General features: G+C 36.5%; 1 protein-coding gene across 6 annotated transcripts in view; it reads right to left on the reverse strand.

The window, feature by feature from the left end:
- The window catches only part of GRM5 (glutamate metabotropic receptor 5), a 244,947-nt gene that overhangs the window by 121,480 nt on the left and 101,203 nt on the right, over nt 1-22,264 (reverse strand). For all 6 annotated transcript variants that reach the window (XM_027895821.1, XM_027895823.1, XM_027895820.1 and 3 more), the window contains one exon: nt 12,538-12,787. In XM_027895821.1, the coding sequence (XP_027751622.1) occupies nt 12,538-12,787 (250 nt within the window). The remainder of the gene's footprint in view (nt 1-12,537; nt 12,788-22,264) is intronic.

Below are 22,264 nucleotides of genomic sequence, written 5' to 3' on the forward strand. Positions count from 1 at the left end.
TCAGAAAGATTTTTTTTTTTTTTTGGAGGCTTTGGTTTTCAGTACTTTGAAAGAATATGGATTATTAGAGCCGAAGATTTTTCCTCAAGTTCTTTTTTATAAAAAAAAATTGCATTTTTTCTGAAGTGAATCTTTTAAAGAAAAATTGTTGTAATAAAGTTTCAATAAAGTGTATGTACTGATATCATTAATGAATATTGACCAGTAAATTTATTTAAATAATAATTGTTTATGATGATTTATTTTGAACCCTGCAGAGGAAGTTTCTGGTTCTTGACCACTGATACAGAGTATAAAACCAAAACAACCATGTACAACCTTAATAATTTTTTATAAAATTCATTTCTAAAAGACAGCAGCTCAAAAGAATATGCTTGAATACAATCTGCAAGAGTTCAGGACTAATCTCAAAAGTCACTTGCCACCTTCTCATAGTAAATACTAGGTTGCTATAAGTATATAAAGTTTTAGTATCATTGAAGGAGACACTGGATTCTTTCTTAAGGGCCTTGTGTTAGAGTGTCACCACTAAAGCTGCTACATACATGAAAGAGAGAGCAGTCTTATAAACTATTTTGTAGTGTATCTATGCATTCAGATTCACTTTACTCTGTATCCAGCAGCTCCCAACTACCTAAACCATTAGAAATATCAGGATGTAACATCCCCAGACAGAATCCCTGGGGCCGAAATCAAAGCCAGAAATCAAACTTCTTCCTTGATATTTCTCACAAGTAACTGTTTAAAGCTTTTGAAATTTGTACCCTCCAGGGCAGTCCTGGCTGGGAATTCCCAAATCTGAAAGGATTGTCAGATACTTAATTCTTCAGAGTCAGTGGGGAAATATTCAGTTTATGTTTAGCAGGCTCAGTCGTCCCTTGGCACATCTAACTCACAGCTCCTTTTTAAGGTAAAAGGCAGCAGAAGATTTCAGAACCTGCCTCTGAGCACAGACCAAAGGTAGAGCAGTATGAAGGAACGTGCATTTAGTATTTCATTTCTAGAAAAAAATCAAGTTGAAGAATTCCATTTCCTGAACAGAAATTCCTGCCTTTGAGTAGATTCCCACTGAAGACCTCCCCCTCTTTTAAGCATGTACCCAAGGAAGCACTTCACATCTGTCCAAGCCACCTGAAAAACAATGAGGTCTCTGTTTTCCTGAGAAGCCAATATGCCATCTGAGAGAGGGATACATATTCACTGGTCGAGGTTTATCTCCCCTGATCCTCAGCACACAATGGATGTTTAGATATATTCACCCCAAATCCCCAGCAGAGGACAGTTTACCTTATCTAGGTCTTAATCACCCTATGTACACTGCCTACACTTCACCACTGACTATTTCAGTGAGCTCAGACGAATCTAACAGTGGTCTTAGTTTAAGATGAATCTCGTACTTCTCTGTGAGTGCTATAAAATGGTCAGATAAAAATCTATTCAAATTAAGAATTAAATTATGATATAAAAGTGATGCTGCTTATTTTGAAGAGTAATTAGTTCCTTTTCGCAGACATGTATGACTCAAGGTTCAGACAACACCCATCTCAGAGAATCGGAGATATAACCTGAGCTCAGGATGGGCATCACTCTTAGAGAAATCTAAGTTACCTCTTACCATAAGAAAGCCTCAGAAAAAACAACTGTTTCCTTGCCTAGGATCTATTCCCTGACCCTTCCACAGGAATGCTCAGAAGGAAGATGTGTATTTTCAACTGGTCAGTTAGAAACACCTTGACTGCATTCCTGTGGGTGGGAATTTCTTCACCTCTCAACTTAATTATTGTAGTTGAATGAAATGCAGGCTCTGTGGTACCTGGGTTATTTGTTATTCATATTGTTCCCAGGATATTCCTTTGGCCCTATGGTCTTCAGCTGGGAGGGAGGCAGGCATTAATGCTTTTTTGACTGAATTATTTACTCCTCTGGCTAAAAGAGCACAGCTAGAATGAAATTACAAACTACCACGGAGCTTCTGGGTGCCAGTAGGTGAAACTGGCATATTAAGTTCAATGTAGTGTAAAATAATGGGGGATATGATTAGAAAAAACTAATTACCTTTATCCTACCCTTGTACTGGGAGATTCCCCATGACAAGGACTTATGGAGCAGCAAGAAGTAATTAGATTTCTGACAGAGTAATTGCTGCATAACTAACGAAGCTCTCTATTTTCTTATTGCTAATTAATAGAAGTTATATACCTTATAGTAAAAAAAAATACATTTAAACGTTCTCAAAAGTTACAGCTAAGAGATGACAGCTTCAGTAGTAGTTCTTTGATTTTTGTTTTTAAAGATACAAAAACATTGTGTGTTTACTACTGTCCTTCTCTGAAGGTGATTTCAAGAAATTAGCCATCAACAAAACCAGATGAACAACCTGCACTTGGAGTTTTGGTTTCTGGATGGTTTCCTTCTATGTAGGACTTTCTAGCTGTTTGTATAAATATTTGGGCTCAGAGCAAGCACTAAATAATACATTTTTTTTATAATATATCTGCTTAGAATGCCCCAAATTCTCTGAAGTGTAGACCTAACACCAACCTCTGTATTTTGTGACAGTCATCCTTCTCAAGATGTTGCTAACTTGACAGTAACTTATAGTAATTTTCATGATGTCAGAAATGCTCAGATAAAATCAGATTACATGTGATTTACATGTCATTTTTGTTACTCAGAGAGCCTCCAGGAGATGCATATTTGGCTATGAGAAGGGAACTGATTTAGCCAAAGCCTGAAACCTTTGAACACATGAAGAGTTTGGAAAATGATTTGAACTTAACTTACTTTGTTTTAGCTTCTAGGATACAAGGAACAATTTTCCTTCTGGTATGCATTGATAGAACTATATTAAAAATCATCTGAGCCAGTCATATTTAAAAAGAGTCAGAATCCAAGATTAATATTGATTTGTGCATATCAACACTTTGAGACATAGAATGCTTAACATTATATCAGTTAAGGTGTATTAAATCACCAAGTTTTATAACTATACATTTTCCTAGGATAGAAATTACTCATTATGATTAAGCTAGTCTCAATTTCCCTCATTGTTACTAATCAACATGAATAAAGGTTGAAAGGTATGACCCCCTTAGTAAATATAGATTTTATTTTATTATATTTAACTTCCTAATCAAAATACTGTTCATTTAATCAATTATGTAATTACATGTTTCTAATATGAAAATGATCAACAGCATTCAGCTTGGGCTTCATTCCTTGAAATAGTACATGGCTTTTTTATCTGCTTTTCCTGAAAACAGTATATTCTTGCCAAGATTTATAATGTCTTTTCAAGGCAGTAGTGGACTAAATTCTGCCAAAATGAGGTTTACTGAGTTTTGGTATTTCACTCACATTATTAGTTGCCTTCAGTCTTAACCTCTGGAGAGACAATGGCTTCGCTAGAAACTATTAATTCAGCCACGGCGAGGGGGAGGTGTGCTGCTCTGTGTGCTACGTTGTCATTTTAATAGAGGGATAGAAAAAATGAATTAAACCACAAGTTTACAAATCAGAAGTTTTCATTACTCCAAAGAGTATTCTTCCATAATCACTCACCAGTGTTAGTGAGATGGGTTCCTTTGTATAAATCTCTGCTGCACGGGTAATATCTTCATATTCAGACCTTGGGGGTTTTTTAAGCAAGACTAAATCATCTCAAATGAGAAGCCAGAGAAAGAATCTCTCTGCCTTTCAGATTCCCACTGTCTTTCTCCAATTGAAAAATGGAACACATGACATAAATTTTAAAGCTCGGACAATTGAACAGTTACTGTCCAGTATTACTTTCCCTTTATCTGCCACAAATTTTTCTATTGTTTATCTACACAAAGGACCTCTGTAACTAACAAACTGAGATGTGAACATATTTGCTGGGAGAAGAGACTGTTCCTTGACCACATGATCTAGAACAGCAGCTCTTTGTCAGGAGGTGGTTACACAGAGCTGCAAACCCCTGAGTCTTCCCCTTTCATAAATATCTTCTCTGTATACAGACATGTCTGTGTGGTTTGTGTGTGTGCAGTGAGTCACTATTCCTAGATGTAGACTTCTGGATGAGAAAAAAAAAAAAAAAAGAGGAAAAATGAAGTCATGAAAGATATCATGCCCACACACTAATAAATATAATAGAAAGGAAGCAGATCTTAACTGTTAAGCAGTACCTTCCAGCAAACCTCTATTTGTCACAGAGTTAATTTTAAAGGAGCAGAAATAGGCTCGGGTATTTTTCAACAAATATACACCAAGCATTTAATGAAGATCATTTTAGGCTTGTTTTTTTTTTTTCAGTTAACTTTATTAATTGCAATTCTGTAGCTTTCCTAATGATCAGAAAGTGTCAAGGGTAATGCTTTCATCCTGTTCCAACTGCCTTTAATTTTTTCTAGCAATGTATACTGCATCACATTTTAAATCTTAGTATTAATGTTTTAAATAGTTACATTTTACCATGTAGCCTACAGAGAATTGTAATTTTAACTTATTTCTACCTCTTGAATTCTTGTTTTTAAGAAGAAAGCATCTAATCTTTTCTCTAACTTGAATAGAACATGTTTTCATTGTTCCAAGAGCATTTTTAATTTCTGTTCTTAGAATTGGAAGAGTCTCTTTCATCCTCAAAATAGACTCATATCAGAAATCTCTGTGATCATGCCCTATAATTCTCAGAAGACATATTTGAAAAGAACAGTTTTAAGAAAGCCACCTATAGACTTTTCCCGTTCTGAATTTTAATAAGCTGTTGGATAGAGCTTTTAAGTCAAATGTTAAATCAGGAGCATATATCTCTTGTGCAAAAACAGAGATGCACCCACAAATGTACACAATTTCCTGGCCATGCCACTGACTTCATTTCAAGCAGAACTGCAAGTACAGGTCTTTTGGTAATATGGAGTTATTTTTGAGATTGCCTCACTGTCTTTTTTTTCAACTATATAGGTCAACTCATGACTTTTTAATTTTGTAATGAAAATAAATCATATAATGCCTTGGGATTGTTTGCCACCTCTTTTCTGTGCTTGTCCCCGTGTCTCATTTCCACTGAGAGAATAGAGATTTCATGTTATTCCAAAGTGTAGAACAGGTTTTCTGTTCGTACTGAAAGTTGTCAAAGCAGAATAAAGGTAAAGTCTAGTCTTCAAATATATAAGTAATGGTCTTAGGCAGTTTTAAAAACTGTTTTGGTTCCTGTTTATAGGATAAAAAGTAACAGGCTTAAAACAACCTGTGGGTTTTACATTAGGAACAGTATGGGGAGTAGTTAAGCACAGAAAGCAGTTGCCTGAAGAGGCTGAGTAATTTTTATCTTTGAAAGATTTTTGAGCAGATCCCCCTGAAGATGGATCAAGCATAAATTAGGTAGAGGTGAACCTTCAGTGCAGAAGTAAAAGGCTTGAAGGACATGCTGAGTTTCAAGCCATTTCTTCTTTCTTCAGTGCTGAGGAGCAACTTAAGCGTATCGACTAACAAAGTTACCTCCCCTTGGCTGTTAATGTCAGTCACAAATGAGAAAGACCAGATCCTTCAAGAAGAAAATCATTTAATTGAACACACTAATGATTTGACGTGTCATGAGAAGTTTGGAGTATTTTCTAATTTATGTTTTCGGATGCATAGGACCTGAACGTCCTTTCAGAGACATATGTATCTCTTACTGACATAAATAGAAGGTGTGCTTACTTGCCAGCATGCACACTCAGAAATTAGTTGTTTGCTTGATACCATGTTACACCCACACACCACCAAGGAAGACACAGAATTCCTGAAAGGGCAAAAGATATTCTTCCAAATAGGCTTATAGTTTACTCCATTCCCCACTACCTCATCCATATTAGTGGCTGTTAAACTGGACTGCAAGGTGAAATATTTATGAGAAACGGGTCAGATAGATAGCAAAAAAGAAAAAAAGTAAAATGATTTTAAAGACAGAAAAGAAGATTAAAAAAAATCAAGTTGATTGATTTGCTTTCAGTGTATGTGTTTGCATCATTTGTCTCTCCCTAAGATCCTCAAACACAGCTTGTGGGGTCTGAACCACAGAAAGAAAATTGTGCTCCCTTCAGTTATTACACAAACAACCTTGACCAATCACTCCACTGCTTCCATCTGCAGCAGGATGGATGGGGACTGGGGGTTGCTATTGCTCACCTTGAGGGTCTCTGAGCCATGAGGCTGCCACAAATGGCAACCATGAAGCTCCTGTTCAAAATCAAGTTATTCTTTATCCTCTAGTCTACTTTCCTCCTATATCCAAACAGCATCCTTAGAGGTAAAGACAGCTTTTCACTTCCCTCATCTCTTTTACAGCTCTAGAAAAGCAAACCTTTGTTTAAATGCTAAGTTGTTGGTCTTTTGGGGTAGCGATGAAGATTCTGGCTTAATGCTGCTAATTACAGTGCATGTAATTGCTAGGTTTAATATGTTAGCTGCTTTCTTGAGCTACACATTGGTGTCAGAACAAGAGAAATGAGATAAATAAATGAGTGGGCAGCAGACAATTATCTTAGAGGAACAGTTTTCAGGTGAGGGTGTATGAGACTCCTACCTTCTGTGGTTGAAAAAAAAGGATCAGACTACTCATACAGCCTAAGGTTGCACAACTGTACTCTGAAAGTACTTTTTCACATGCTGGTTTTGTCCCTGGAGAAGAGGTCTGCACATTTATATTACATTTTTCTTCCACAGATTTGTCAAAAGTTATACAAGTAGATATATTCTAGATAGAAGAGTTTTGTCTGATTAATTTTTCCTTGAAGCAGCAAAACTAAGCAAAAATGAGTTTAGAGCATATTTCAGGTCTGCAAAACTTCGTATCCTAATTTGTGTTACAAGAACTTCACCAGCTGGACTTTTACTAACGCAGAAAAAGGCACGCTAACCCACACCACATAACATACTTTCAGGAGGGAAACCACTATATACTCTCCAGTGAGATTTTTCTTCATCCATCAGGCACTTTTACAAATCTCACAAAAGATGTCTTTTTAAATTATTGAAAAGAACTCATTTTCCTTAGATCATCTATCTTGCTTTAATTTTCCTTTAGCAGTAGTTGCCATTTTTGGTTTCTAACCAGATTTTCTTCAGGTATATTGCTGAGTTTCCTATCAGCCAAATTACTTTGGGGACTTCCTGGAACTAATGGTCCTCCACTTCCTATTCTCCCTCCTTATCCTCATCTCTAATACTCACCTTCTACTTGGCTCATTTGCTGACCCATCTCTTGGACTCCAAATCAATACCAATTTCCTCAAATCCATCTCCTCAGGAGCTAAGCAGATATTTTATTACAAGAGGTGATCGGTGATAGAGAATATCTGTGCTGTTCTGAGAAGAACGGGCACTTCTTCACTGGTTCTTCTGCTGTCTTGCAGAGCTTCGCTTGAATTGCCTGTGATCATCACACTGCTAGAAGTGGTGTCCTCCCTTTATCACCTTCATCTGGACATACTCTGTGGCCATGGCATAGCTTCAGGGGCATAGCCCAAGGCATCCTGAGGCACAGACTTTCATGTATCATGGAACACAGTGAATTCTGAAAAGGCAGGATGTGGTTCTTCATCTTTGCAAGGATCTTAAAGCATGTAATTATCAAGACATGATCATACTTAAAAGAAGATGGAAACTCCGTGGGGTGCCCTGTAGCTCTAGATTTCCCATCTCTTTGCTACAGATATTGTAACTGAGACCAAATTTAATATTATTTTTGTAAATCCTTGACTGAGCTAAGTATCTAAGACCCATGTGGAGATTGAATCAGACTGATACATTTTGACCATGTTTCTTCATCTGGGCAGCTGAAAATCTGAATCATGACTAGACCCTAAGGAAACATTTCCACATCTCATAGATTTTTTTTTATCCATAGTGTATAACTTTGTCATTTAATACAAAGGAAAGTCCAGATAACCTTAATTAACATTTTTTTAATCACATGTGGCAGTTAATATCATAGTAAATCCAACACACTATATGCATATATGAACGTCTGAAGCAGATAGGTGTCCCAGTAATTTCTTTGCCATTGGAATGTCATTGGGAAGCTGGAGACATTGAGCAAGCCATTTTTATCTCTTTAAACCTATATTTTCCCTTTAGAATCATAGAATCACTGAGGTTGATCATTAAGTCCAACTGTTAACCCAGAAACACTCCCAGGGAGCACTTCCCTGAGCAGCCTGTTCCAATGCCTGACAATTCCAAAGCCCTTGTCCTTTCCCTTCTCTTCTTCCTTTTAGGTAGGAAAAGTCTCACTGTCTTGCGCTTGGAATCATAAGTTCTTTGCAAAATTTCTGTCTTTTGCTCTTAAGTTTTGTACAATAACTATATCATAATAATAAATAAATCCAGGGAAAGTTCTCTTGTCTAAAGGTAAAAGGTATGCAATGCCCATATCCATTTTTCTTAACATTCTTCTACCCCAAATCAGAGTATGTATGTCCCAGCTGCCACTTAGTAACAATCCCCAACTGCTGTGTCCAACGCCATACCTTAGTCCCATCCCAAAAGTGTTAGTTGATGTAAGATAAAATAATGCCACCAAGCAAAAAGAAAGAATAAAATTATCAAGTACTAAAGTAGTGTTCTCTGAACCGATTTTATTTAGGACAGTTATAGTCATTACTCATAATTTCAGTTACGGCTAATAGTTTTTACTTTATTATGAAAAATCATGTGAAAGCATTAAAATACTTAGTTGTTCTGAGAGAATTTTTGGAATAATTGCAGATGAAAGGTGTCAGAAAAATATATCACTGTAGGGAGTTACCACAAAAGTTATTTTTCCAAATATCAGAAACTAGTAGTCAAGAGGAGGAGGGTGAAAGTGAGTGTACAAAATGAAAGGAAATGTCAGCTATTGGACCTGAACATTGCATAAAATGAGGAACAGCCAAAAATCACATAAAACCAAATTGGTTATATCTACAGAATTAATACTCCTATTTCCTTCTGAAATCTGTTCCAAAGTTATTCTGGTAAATGAATGTATTATTTATTCTCTAATGAATTTTATCTGTGAGGGTATCTTCTGGCATATGACCTGTGGGTGACAGAAGCAATAAGGACAAACAGGTGAAGCCTAGGGTTCATATCTCAGTTAAGTTGTATGACAGTTCAGTTAAAATAACATTTTTTTACACTAAAAAGTCAGCACACTCACCTTTTTATTTGAGGTTAAGTCCAATTCCTCAAGGTGAATGAGGTAAATATTTGCTGAGCATTTAAAACATTTTCCATGAATCAAAAAGCTCTAGAATGCTGCAATCACTAATGACTTGGCATCTTTCATCTCTGTCACAGGCAGGCAATGCAATTTCAGAAACTGTATAGTACGTCATAAGAGGAGTGTTTATTGAAGGGTATCTTTTTCCTCCCCTTGGAGCTGTATAGCCTAATTTATCTGATGTGGACTCTCCTTGGCCACTCCATTTTCTGTTTATCTCAGTACAAAACAGGTGCTGTAAGGAATCCACAGCTTTCAAAAATCCCAAAATTTTTGAAAGACTTCAGATTGGAAATATCAGGAGTGAATCTGAATCAAAATTGGAACCAAAAAAAAGCTAAGAGGAAGTGGAAGTGTTGTTTTCTTGTGGATTACCATAAAGCTACTGTGTGGTTTTGGGACTTTAGTTCTTTCTGTGCATTTGGAAATGAAAAAATAATTCTTCACTTAACAAAACAAGGGGGAAGCAAAATGTATTTGTTGTGTAAAAAAAGAATATTCATTAGTAGATGGAGGTTTTTCTTATGAGCCCATGACCTTCCAGTGACAGGCACTTTCACTACTCTTGGAGTGTCCTTTTATAGACATCTCAGTTGAATGGGTAGTCCAGAGCAACTCCAGGATCAGACAATGAATAAAAGCATAAATCTTATCCTAGTTCATTTTCCTGCATAGCTTCACAAGAGAGATTAGTTTCATGAGCCTTCTTTAATTTCAGATGTATTTCTTTCCCCTTAGAGCTCTCTGAACCATTTTCAAAATCTTTCTAAATGTCTTTCCCCCCTATATAAATGATGGACAAAATGGGCCCCAACATAATCTGTTTAGATCTGCATTTGTACTGGTGTCACATCCATCCTGAGTGAGTGCCTTACACTGTTGAATAAGGAGCAACACTAAAATATTCACAGCCAGTAGAGCCAAACAGCTGAAACCAAGAGAGCACACAGCACATCAAAGTCTTGGAAAATGGAGCTTTAAATCCCTACAGGCCATCAATGGACAATGACATTATTGTCTTGCATTCCGTTTACGTCAAGAAGCCTTCTTGCAAGTTCCCTGTTTTTGCTTTTGCTTTTTTCTTTTGCCTCTGTTGCAAAGCCTAGAGGTTAGCCCATAGTGGAAGGAAAACATCTTTGTAAGAATGAACATTTTTGTGGAACACAGCCAGTTCACACCTTCCTACACTCTACACGTGATTCTTGCTTCACAGCAGATGCATAAAACACTCTGCTGTACTGACTAAGGAAAGCCCAAAACCAAACAAAAGTCCTCAGGAGGCAAAACTGGTTAGTTAGTTGTTTTTTATGGGAATGCAGGAGTTTGTTTGTTTGTTTGTTTGTTTGTTTGTTAAATTTGGAACCAAATCTATTGAAAGTCTATACTACATTTTTCACAATTAAATTGTATGGCACTGCCATAGGTATGGATACACCCCGAATGGTTTGGTAGAATTAAAGATTTTTGTTTTGATTTGGAAGACATTACAGTTTAGATTTCTAAGACAGGATATAATTTTTCAGTTTACTGAATGGAAGCTGTAAAGTGAATAACAACTTTCTTATAATTACTCATGACAACTCCCACTGCAGCTATGAAAAAAAACCCAAACAACAATAAAAATAAATTCTTATTCACAATCTGTAATTCCAGAAGTCCTTATTTATAAAAGCATCTCAAAGGCTAAATTTAGCACTTCTGTACATAAACAAATTTCATACAAAATTAAGTATGGTTTGGAAACTGAAGGAGTTCAGGGTCAACATATTTTTTGAAAATGATGCTCACGTGCTTTTAAATTTGAATGCTGCTGCAGAGAGTTGGCAACTTGTATTTAGGACAAAAGAAGACAGGAAAAGTCTTGTGGTATACCAGATTCAGCTAGAGATAACAGAGCTGACATATGCTCCAATCTGCTATAAAAAACTGATAAGTAGGTTTTTCCACAAAAGCTAGTCAGCAAGAGAGTCTTTGTACAAGCCCTTTTCCTTAACATGATTTCTCTGCTCTACTGAAAATGTCCACATTACAAAAAAGGGACCTAACAAGGTCTTTTTTTTTTTTTTTCCTGTTAACTATAAATATAATCCTGATGGCTAAAATGAAGTGTCTAAATTGTAGACATCTAAAAATGTGTAAGTGAACCTCACCTTGAGGACTGTAGTCCCTTTGGGTGTCAGAAAAGGACCAAGATAGTCCATGGAAAGGCCTAAAGATAAACTGTATTTGAAAGAAGACAGATGCCATAAACCAGAGGAAAAAATTAGGACATTCACATCTGAAAATGCCAAGATGTAGGCTGATGACAAAGAGGAAGGGCAGAGGCCAAAGACACTATTGTTGCCTGTTTTCTTTCCCCTTTGCCCAAGGGGAAAGGGCATCTGTATGCAACAGGTCAGATTGGGAACAGAAGATGCTGTCCTACCAGTTGGTGAGACTCAGTGTCTCAGCTACCAACATAGTCCTTGAAAGTTCCCCTGAAACTCTCACTAGAACAACTGGTTTCACAGATACCATTTTACATGTGTTCCTATAGGGTTCATGCTTGGGACAGGAGCAGATCATCCTTCTAATAATGAACTGGAAAAGCAGCGCACTACATTATTTGACTCCTGGTATACTTCTTTTTGTGCTCAATACACCATTTTTCCTGCCTCATTTAGGATCCACTTGTTGAATAAGGGGTAAGTGCAAAGATCTCATCAGGTTCACATCAGTATCATTACTTTTCTGCTTACTTGCTCAAGGTCTTTTCCTGCCAGGTGAACATATTTTTCCTTTTAGTGGTTAGGAAAGGAAACACTGATATCGTTGAACTAAGAGAAAGGATTACTTACATATTGCCTTCAGGACAGCATGCACATGTCAGCACATTGTCTCAGAAAGGAAAGGTTTCCCTTTTTGTTTTGGGAAGACCTATTTCAGGTCCACCCAGAGGCCACATCAGCAATTCTTAACACAGGGTTACTCGAATGAGACATAGCTCCAAGTTGTACATGCACATGATGCATTTTAAACTGAGGTGAACAAATTGGATGATATAAATCAAAGGTTTGTGTGCCAGCCTTCCCTTACACAAAACTGTTTGGATTGGACAAGCAGACTTGTGTTTGGTTGGCATGTCATGAGATTTATACATGTCTTTATAGAAAGTGTACCACTATGACCCAGTTGACACTCTTTCTATCGTTTAGATATGCACAGGTATAGGCTAGACCAGGAGTACAAACGTTACGTATACTTGACTGGACTGTTCTTTTTTTTGCCCTACTCACTGAAAAGGCTGGCTGTAATTGCCGGGTATTACTCACCTGCCCAGCAGCAAAAATTCTCCAGCGAGTCCCAGGCGCCTCATAGCCATTAAGAGACCTCTCACAGTCATGCCTTCACAGAAGCAAGCAACCACTCTTGCCTTGGGCAGGTGACTCCGAAGCTTTCGCAACAGCTTGTCAAAGCTCTGTTCACCAGCATTGCTATAGATCTTGTAGGAATGTGCAATGCAGATCCCTTCCTTGGCTGCATTATCTTTGAAAGCTTCCATTCCACTTTCACCATAGTTTCCTAAATACAAGTATAAACAGAAATGCATATATTAAAATTTGCAGCAGCTTTTCCTTCAGAAACATCTGATACTTTAAAGAATATGTTACATATCTGCACAGTGATCACTACCAATCTTAACAAAATCACATTAACATTTTAATTACTCAGTTTTTCAAGACAAGACCAACAAATTTTCCTAGAAAACTCAATTCTCTTTAAGAGCCTGCATCTCTGCTGAAACCAAAGGCTCTAAGTGCCTCACTACCTGTGAGGATCTGGTCCACATATGTAAAACAATGTATGCATAAATTACAGTCTCTTCTGATTGTCTTAAGCTGACTAAACGTGGTCAAGTGCTCTGGAGTTTACTTCAGGAAATTAAAAAATATGTTGAGAATAAATTTTTAGGTGTAATGTTTTAAATATAAGCAAAAAATAAAAGGATAATAACATTAGCTTATTCATAATTCAATCTGAAACACAACTTTTCTTTAGTCATAGTTTGTTATATTCCTTCAACTTATTTTGTGGAATAACTTCTGCAGAGAAAGAGTGACAAAACTGAGGATTAGCATTACAGAATTCACAAGACCACAGATAAGCTAAATGTGATTTTGGTGGTTTTTCCAGGGATATTTTTGTTTGTTTGTTTTGAATTAAATGTCTATCAATGGGAAACAATATTTTTTTTAATTTATTCTTCTTTTACTGGGATAAATTGGTAACAGATGTTAACAGACAGATAAATTTATTTTCTTTATTCTGTATCACCACAGAAACTTTCTTTAGTACCAGGCCTACAGCAAAGTCACAGTGCTTTAACAGTGGGTATACTGATACCATTGACAGTCCTCATGACCAGGATTGTGTTTCTGGTTCCTTGTGCTTCTCCATCTGGCTGTTGAAATCTGTCTCATGTCTCATTTAAATAAGAAGGCCTTTGAGTAAGGAAATCTTTCTCAAAAATATTGTCTTAACCCCTCAGTAATAGTCCACAGAAACACAATCAGGAAAATTAATTAATGAAACTGTGAGTGTAGTGATGCTGTTGAAAGGAACTTCTGATTCCTTCACTTGTTTACTAGCCCACAAATGGAAGAATCTATAAGAAAAATGCTCTCTCTTACCAGCATTAGTTCCAAGTACATAGGAACACTGACAATGAAAATGAATGTGGAGCACTGAGAATCAGGCACGTAGATTTGCACTGCCATCTGGTTTTTTGACTTTGGACATTGGAACCATCAAGCATTCAGTTTTCCCATCTAGGGATTCATCCCTATAACTGGTGCTAGAGCTCAGAGGATTTGCTACGCTCAGTGCTGAACATGAATGTAAATACAGTCTTCAGTTTGAGGATCTTACCATCTGAGTAGCCAAGAGACAAAGAATGGGAGACAGGAAATACCATTATCTTCCCTTCACATCAGGAATGAATCACTGAGACACTAAGACCATTAAATTTCCAAATTGTATCCAACCAGAATGGCAACCTGAATGCAGATCTCCTTAGCTATTAGGACTTTCATTTTTCTCCCAGCTGTGATTAGGCCTGATAGAAAACACATTACTATGTAAATTGTGCCTGCACAAAATGCCATTGGATTTTTAAACTCAGTTTTTGCAGTGCTTTCTGGGAGTTGTATATCAGGTGCAACATGCTTTCCCATGTGTCATGTCCTCAGGGAAAACTGTTTCCTGTGATACATGAGCATCAAGTGATTCTCATGAGATGCTGAAGCAGTTCAGACAGAGGTCATAAACGTAGTGTCTCATGAAATATGTATTATAGCCTCTAAAGTTAGTCTGAAGGAAAAATGGGGGTCAGTCATATTTAACTCCCAGCAGGCACTGAGGCCTTATAAAATAAAATTAAGCTGACAGGCAATGCACTACTTTGTTAAAAATTATTCGCATTTAGGTCAATCTGGATCAACACTAAATGTTCTGTTTCACTTTTCCTAACATAGAACAAAAAGGATAAAGAGACCCTATCAATCTTTGCCATGGAATGTGAAAGTTTGAGGTAAAACTGTTCCATAGAGTATCTCCAAGAGATTGAAATTCTGAAGGCCTCATCTTCTGTCAAAAAACTCTCAATAGAAAATTCCTGGCCAGATCTAATTGAATTATAGAACTGTATAATTTCAATGTTCCATATACTGCAGTCTTGGTTTGAAAGTGTTATAAGCATACAAACTCTTATCCTGAGTCTTGCTATAAAGCTGAGAATAAGTATAATTACAGTACTGAAAAACTGTAGGTCTTCTAATGAGCATGAAGTACATTAATTCTTTTCCATACAAATAAAGTCTGCTCTGGCACAAACATCATGATTTCATCCAGTATGAAAACAGGGAGATTTTCTGATACCATACAGAAAGTTATGTGCCATCCAAAATCATAGGAAAAATGTTAAACTACCAAGGGTATTTAGCAAAGTGTTAGGTTCTCAACATTTGGAAGAGAAACATCCTGGTAGTCCAAATGTGAGAGTGACTGACCTCTCAAACTGAGAATACTACAGCTTTATGACATGACCTCAAGGGAGATTGGATGAAAACACAAAGCAGTTTTGCTTCAAGACACTCATATGAATATACCAGTGGTGCTCTTGTCTTGCTGATTAAACTCTACTTAATAAATTATTCATAGTGAATTCTCCTGTTGTGCAAGAGGTTTGATGAGGTACATATATTTAGTCTGAGCTATACTGTGAGGATAACGAACATTCCTTGATGGAAAAAGAAAATATTTCTGTTAAACTCCTTCTCACCACATATTAGGATAAATTTTCTGTGGGCTATCTTTCTTCCTAAATAAAACCTGTATATGCATGAACACATACATGTAGCATTGAGGGAATGAGGGTGGGAAACTGGCAAGTTACATTATATGATTTCCCTGACGATGAGATGTGAGGCTCACAGTGGAAGAGGATATCCCTGCTTTCTGTATGGAGCTGGCCTCCTCATGGACATTTTTTGTACTGTGGCATACCCACAGAAGTACTCCCAAAACTGCCACAGCAAGAGCAAGTTGTCACTGATGGGGCCGTTCCCACTGTTCATTCACATCTATGACATTAGAAGAAGGATAAAGAGACTTCAGGATTTGCACACGTGGATAGACCATGGTGATGTCTTATGCATCCCTACTCTGACAGTTTTTTAGTTTCACTTCCAAGTGAAAATTAATTCAGAACTCCTAAGCTGGAAACAAAGCAATGTCTTCTGTAAGTCCCCTGTAATGAAAATTGCCTACATACTGGGAATTTATCCATTCAGCTTTTTGGTTCCCACTTCTAAATTTAAAGATCCTAAAGAAACATTAAACAGAAGGTTTACTTTTTCTTGCCTAGTTCCAGTTCAGTAGAAAAGACTTGGCAAACAACACGAGCTGAAGCTCATGTGTGGCCAATTTATATTCAGCTCCTCTTCCCCCACTAAACTCCATCTCCTTTTCAGCTTTTGGAAATTGACATCTCTATACTGTAACTGGTTCTGCTGGAGGAGGTATCACAACTTTTTAGCGGATGTTCCTGTTCCCTTGAAGGTTTGTCTGTTGGTGATGTAATCAGAGCTGTTAGCAGTTGATGGCTTTTGTAAATATCCTCATGGCAACAACTGGCAGCTGGGTTCTTTTAAAACGCCAGCCTGAATCCTGCATGTTGTCCACCTGAATGTCTGGCCCTAAACTCAGTTCAAAAGCTACTCCCATATGTCTCAGCCTGTTTAAAAAGAAAAAAAAAAAAAGAAAAATCAATTACATCACCACGCAAAAAACTTATCCCTGCTTCAGAGCTGGAATTTTGTTCAAAACTCAAGCATATGTGTCCCCACCTACAGTCTAACTATAACAATCTGTTAGTTCCACTTCCCATGAATCAGTACTACAAACTATTAAGAAGCTTAAAAAGAACAGATTGTGCTTTTTTCCAGATGAAGCTTAATATAGTACAGCTCATAATAATACTTCAATCTGATAGAAAAGGGTCAGGCAAACTGCAGGCTGCTCTTGCTGCTCCTCCTGCCCAGCAATTGAGCCAATAAAGCTACCTAACCATAAACCATTAAGATCTTATGTCAATTACACAGGAAAACTGCATTTTTATTCTTAAAATAACTAACAAATTGCATGGACATCTGCTCTATCACGTTAAAAATTATCAATATGAGATAAAAATCTCTACAGACAAATGGAATAATGAACTACATTTTCTCCTGCCCAGTGATTTTTGGGATGTCACACCTTCCTTTTTGAATACAGGAGCTTTTTTATCAATAGCTGTAAGTACACATTCTTATTGGGTAGTTGTTTGGTCTAAAAGATAGTTTGAGCAAGCACAGATGAGCATAAACCTTTAGGAGAGATTTAGGATGTAAAATTGCTTCTGGCAGGACAGAGCAAAAATCCACAAAGTAAAAGAAGAGGAGCCTCGATTGAAAGAGAAGAAATGCATTATGTCATTCATTAGGCTGGTAATAATCCTACCTGTCACAAAACATATTTATTTAAGCAGACATGCTATCGTGGTTTCTATAGAAAAGGAAGAGAAAACCAGAATAATATTCTATGCTATATCTGAGCCACAGACAAGAAGTCAAGTCAGGTTAAAATTCGCAGTATGTTTTCCAAGCAATATAGGGAATACAGAATTTCAATTTTTTACTAGCTTTCATTTGCATCAAAAGGATGAGCTTTGCCAGAAATACCAAAGCCAAAAAAAAACCAACAAACAAACAAACAAAAAATGTATAGTTGTAAATATAATTTTGAAAATGCATGTGGGAGTAATAGAAGATACTTATGAAAGGCAATATGTTGGTTGATTATGGGGATGATTTTTCTGAAAGCTGAGGATATGGGGGTGTAGAATAGTTTCCCAAATGGAAATTTTAAAGCTGTCTTTGACTATTACAATTCAAATTAATCATGGCAAAACACCAATATTACCTACTACTACTGGTACCTACTAGATATTGTCCACACTTAACTGTTGTGACTATGAGTCTTCTAAAGTACATCACTAATAAGAATAGGGACATAATACCAAATCTTTCAAGCAGTTAAAGAAGCCACATGCTGCTGATCTAACATGATTAAAATCACAGCCTTCTGGTGGTTATGTCTGCAAATAGAACAGGACAATAGAGTGTTATTTCATTCTAAAGGGTACAAACCAAATTAAATCAAAACACATATGCCTGAAATTCTGGAGCTGCCTATGTGTGTTAAAGAAGAAAAAAAATAAACCCCAACTGGTTTTCATTTGATCCAAATATTTTATTTAAATGATTTTTTAAATGGGAATTCAATTTCTATGTTAAGTATATATGTGTAAAACAATAAAGAATAAAATAAAAAGGTAATTTAGAAAGAAACCCCTTAAAATACCTTAAATTACAGCAGTTCCACAAAATATATTGCACTTAAATATCTCCATCCAGATCTCTTCCATAACCATCACTCAGAGACTGTGCTCACTTCAATTACATTGAGTGCTAGATAGCAACTTCAAGATCTTTGGGCTCTTTCTGCATGAAATATTAAACATGAAAGTCTGAATTTCATGGGAAAAAAGATAAATATGTATGCATCTTTGCCTGTATGGTACTCAGTAAACTAATTTCTAACATTGTAATACAACTAGCCAAATGCTTCTCTGTTGAAAGGACACCCACTCAGAACAAGTCCCACCTGGCTTTCCTCAACATGACACTGTGCTGTATGTCCAGTGCCGTGCATCACTTGGAGCCCCACTTTTAAACAGCTTCTTCATGAGGCTGCTGCAGGGTTGTGGCACAGAACAGTGTGCAGCCAAGGTGAAAGACTTCTTGATGAAAATATGACCTGTTACATGCAATTAGGTCTCACACCGGAGCTGTTTTGCTGTGTGGTTATGGCCTTTGGCAGGAGTTGTAAAGAAGGTTTGTCTGTATTTTCTCGTGCAGTACCCAGTGGTTATGTGGATGAAACATTTCTCCTGTCAAATGACTTCTGAAGCAAAGCACTCTGGCAATGTTGGCTGAGCTTGGAGAGGTATCAGAGAACTAGAAAACAGCAAAGGTGTAGCACAGGGCAAAAATTCTCTCAGTGATTAAATTATGTAATGTACCTATTACATCCTTAAAATTGCTATACTTGCCTTCCGTAAGCACAGACAATGTCAAAGTGGTGTGGAGGATACAATCTAACATCTAATGCCTCATAGGGGACATAAACCACTGATGGCTGCAGTTAGGTCTGTCTCCTCAGCTCTCTTTATGATAGTGGAGAACTCACACGTCTGTTTTCTTGGATGTTAATCTTTCCTATTCGCACGGAAAGCTCTTCAAAAAGTATTTATCTGTTGCCAAGTGCTCATAAAATTCAGACCCAAATGAATTGCCTATGTTTCTGGTGGCTTGATAGATTCAGATACTACAACTCGTGTCAATATAAAAAAAATTAGTTATCATGACTTTGCGTGAGCTATGAGCTTAATTTCCTTTTCTGTGAACAACTCTGAGATTTTCAGATTTTTACATTTGAGGACAAGAAACATTTTCATAATCACAAACATGTTAGCTAATCAAAACCCCCCACTTCTAATCCTCTTAAAATTCAATCCACTGAAATAATGTGTTGAAATGATCTTACAATATTTACTTTAGATATTGACCATTTTATCATTTATAAAAGCCTCATATTATTTTCTACATGGTAAAATAAAATCAAATATGTATTATGAATTAGAAAACTATTTTTATTCCAAAAATAATTAACTAAAATGTTCAGAATTTAAAAATAAATTTAACATGTTCAATTAGGAAATTAATTAACTCTTTTCTGTGATGTTTTTAAGTTTCAGCTAATAGGTATTTTCTGACTAGAAGTTCTCATCCAAAGGCACGTAGACCAGCTCTACTTTTTTTAAGTAACCAACTTTTAAACTATTTTAGAGAAGTAACGTACAATACACTTCAAGCATAACTGTACCTAATCAAATTAAATTAATCTCTTCATTATCTCCTCATCTAAGACATCTCCTAAGTATCAGCTTGATACCAAAGTTTCTCTTCTCTTTCTCCTCTTCTCTGGGCTATTTTGAAGTAATAAATTCATTTCTCTTAAGATGATGGTGACCTAGTTTTACACTTTATTGCACCTCACTTCTGTTTATTTTTAAATTATCACCTCTTAACTTTAAAAGACTCATTTAAACACTGTTGTTATATGAGCAAAGGGAACACTGTGGAAACAGCCTTTTCTCTACACTTTTTTTCATCCTTCCTGCTAACTGGTGTGTCTGCAGCTTTGTGGCCTTGTCCACTGAACAATGTTTGAAGTCCTACTTCATGCTAATTTCTACTAAAGGATTTTAAATTTAACAGCTCTTGCAGAAACATGCTGCCACCTCTGACTGCTCTGCTTGTTTTCAGACTGGAGAGAATAAAATTTTTCTGTATCTTCTGTTTTTGAAATAGCTCTTTCTATCTAGCTAAGAGATTTCCCTTATATATTTTCTGTACCATTTCATTTCAAAATGAAATCATTAATGATATCACAATTCCTAGTGGTCTCTAGGGATGCTCTAAGTTTTCTTTCATTTTCCTTCATGGTTATACACTCCATTTTTTGTTTGATTTTCAGATAGAAATGAGAACACATAAGACTAACAATATTGGATTGAAGGTTTTTACTTTCAGGAGAGAAATACTCTGTCAGAAAGGAGAGGGCTTTGCAGTGGGAACTCTTTTGTCTGTGATTCTGTACCCTTCACTGTGAATTCCCCAGGAGTGCAGCTGCCTGGGGTTTATTCACTGGCATTTGGATCTAGTCCCAGTTCTGGCTTAGGCTATTAATTATTATATTTCTCAAATTAAAAAGTTGGTCGCTTCTACAAATGAAAGACATTACAGTTCTGTATATTCACAACCTGGAACATACTTTTATGTAATATTAATTCTTAATGCTGCTGTGGTTTGTATCTGGTCTTTTCTGATGTCATCTTCTGGTCTTGCAGTAGGTGAGCAATACCACAACTCATCCAGCAAAAAGAAGTGTAATTCAGGGATTAGATAGGTTCTGAAGGCCTTCAGTTAATCTTGAGTTTTCTAGTAAACGCCTTTCTCTCTGCCCTCTATCCTCACATGTGAAATGGAAGTAAAAACTTTTCCTGAGAGTGATGGTGCAATAATAAATGTATTACAAGAAACATAACCACAGTAAAGACAGCAACATTTTTGGTGATCTCACTGAATGAACATGACATTTTTGTCTCACAAAATCTCACATTTGCTTTGTTTTAACAATGGCCACATCATGTTTACTGTAATAACAATAACTCTGTCTAACAAGCATTCAAAAAACAGCACATAAAATTTCCTAACAGGAACTGAAGATGATGGCAAGGTTACTTTAAAGAGAGCACCTTACTTGCACTTTAAATGACTGTGCACATTGGTATTCAGAACATTCATTTGGGAAAAAAATTAGTTTCATGACTCTTCTGATATGAACTCTGAGCAGGTCTGTCAGGAAGCCATGAATATATAGTTTGGTAGCTGAAAGGCAGGTCTATTGACTGAATCTTTAATTACTATTATTATGAATACAACCAGTACTAAATGTTTGGAGACCCCAGCTAAGGTCTTGGCCTCACCATGTTAAGCATGACACAAAGGCAGGGTAAGAGATTGTCTTTTTCTAAAATACTTAATTCTAATTATACAAGAAAACCAAAGACTGAAAATGGAAATAAAGTGACAAAAGAAAATTAAAAAAAGGTACTTGCAGAATTTCAGACATCTGATTATTTATAAAGGAAGGATAGATGAATTTCCTTCTATAACACTTTCTGATTGTGATCTTAACCCTGTCAGTTGGAGTCTTAACAGTCATACACTCCTGGCCACTGCTTATGTTCCATGTATAGCAAATGGAATGGAACCAGTGGCTGCGGGAGATGACACATCTTCCTATCTTACACATCTTTTTTTTTTCAGAAAAGGTGACCACATTTGCATAGTGTATAATTTGTTTTGGTTAGTTTTGACTTATTTTTAGATATCCAAAGAAACCTACCCAAAACAAGCCAAATCATAGGATCATAAAATCATGGAACGGTTTGAATTGGAAGGGACCTTCAAAGCTCATCTAGTCCAAACTCCCTGACATGGGCAGGGACAAATTCCGCTTGATAGGTTGCTCAAAGCTCCTTCCAGTGTGGCCTTAAACCCGACCATTCCCATTCATTAATCTAATTCCAGCAAAAGCCTTCCTCCCTCTACTCACAGGGGAAAAACTTGATTTGCAGTGTATTTTTGGACCAAATACGCAGTGTATTTTTGGACATGAAAAAGATTGTTTCCCACCTTTAAAAATAAATTGCCAGCTCTAGTGAGAACTTCATCATGGAAATGATTTAGTCACTCAAATAAGGATAGGAAACCGAGCCAGAAAAAAAAAAAATCCAATACTAGGTTTACAAAATTTTATAGTATTAGGTTC

The sequence above is a fragment of the Empidonax traillii genome, unplaced genomic scaffold (genome assembly GCF_003031625.1).
Source record: "Empidonax traillii isolate 1590-97213 ecotype Southwest subspecies unplaced genomic scaffold, ASM303162v1 scaffold471:size1368335, whole genome shotgun sequence".
Taxonomy (NCBI): Eukaryota; Metazoa; Chordata; class Aves; order Passeriformes; family Tyrannidae; genus Empidonax; species Empidonax traillii.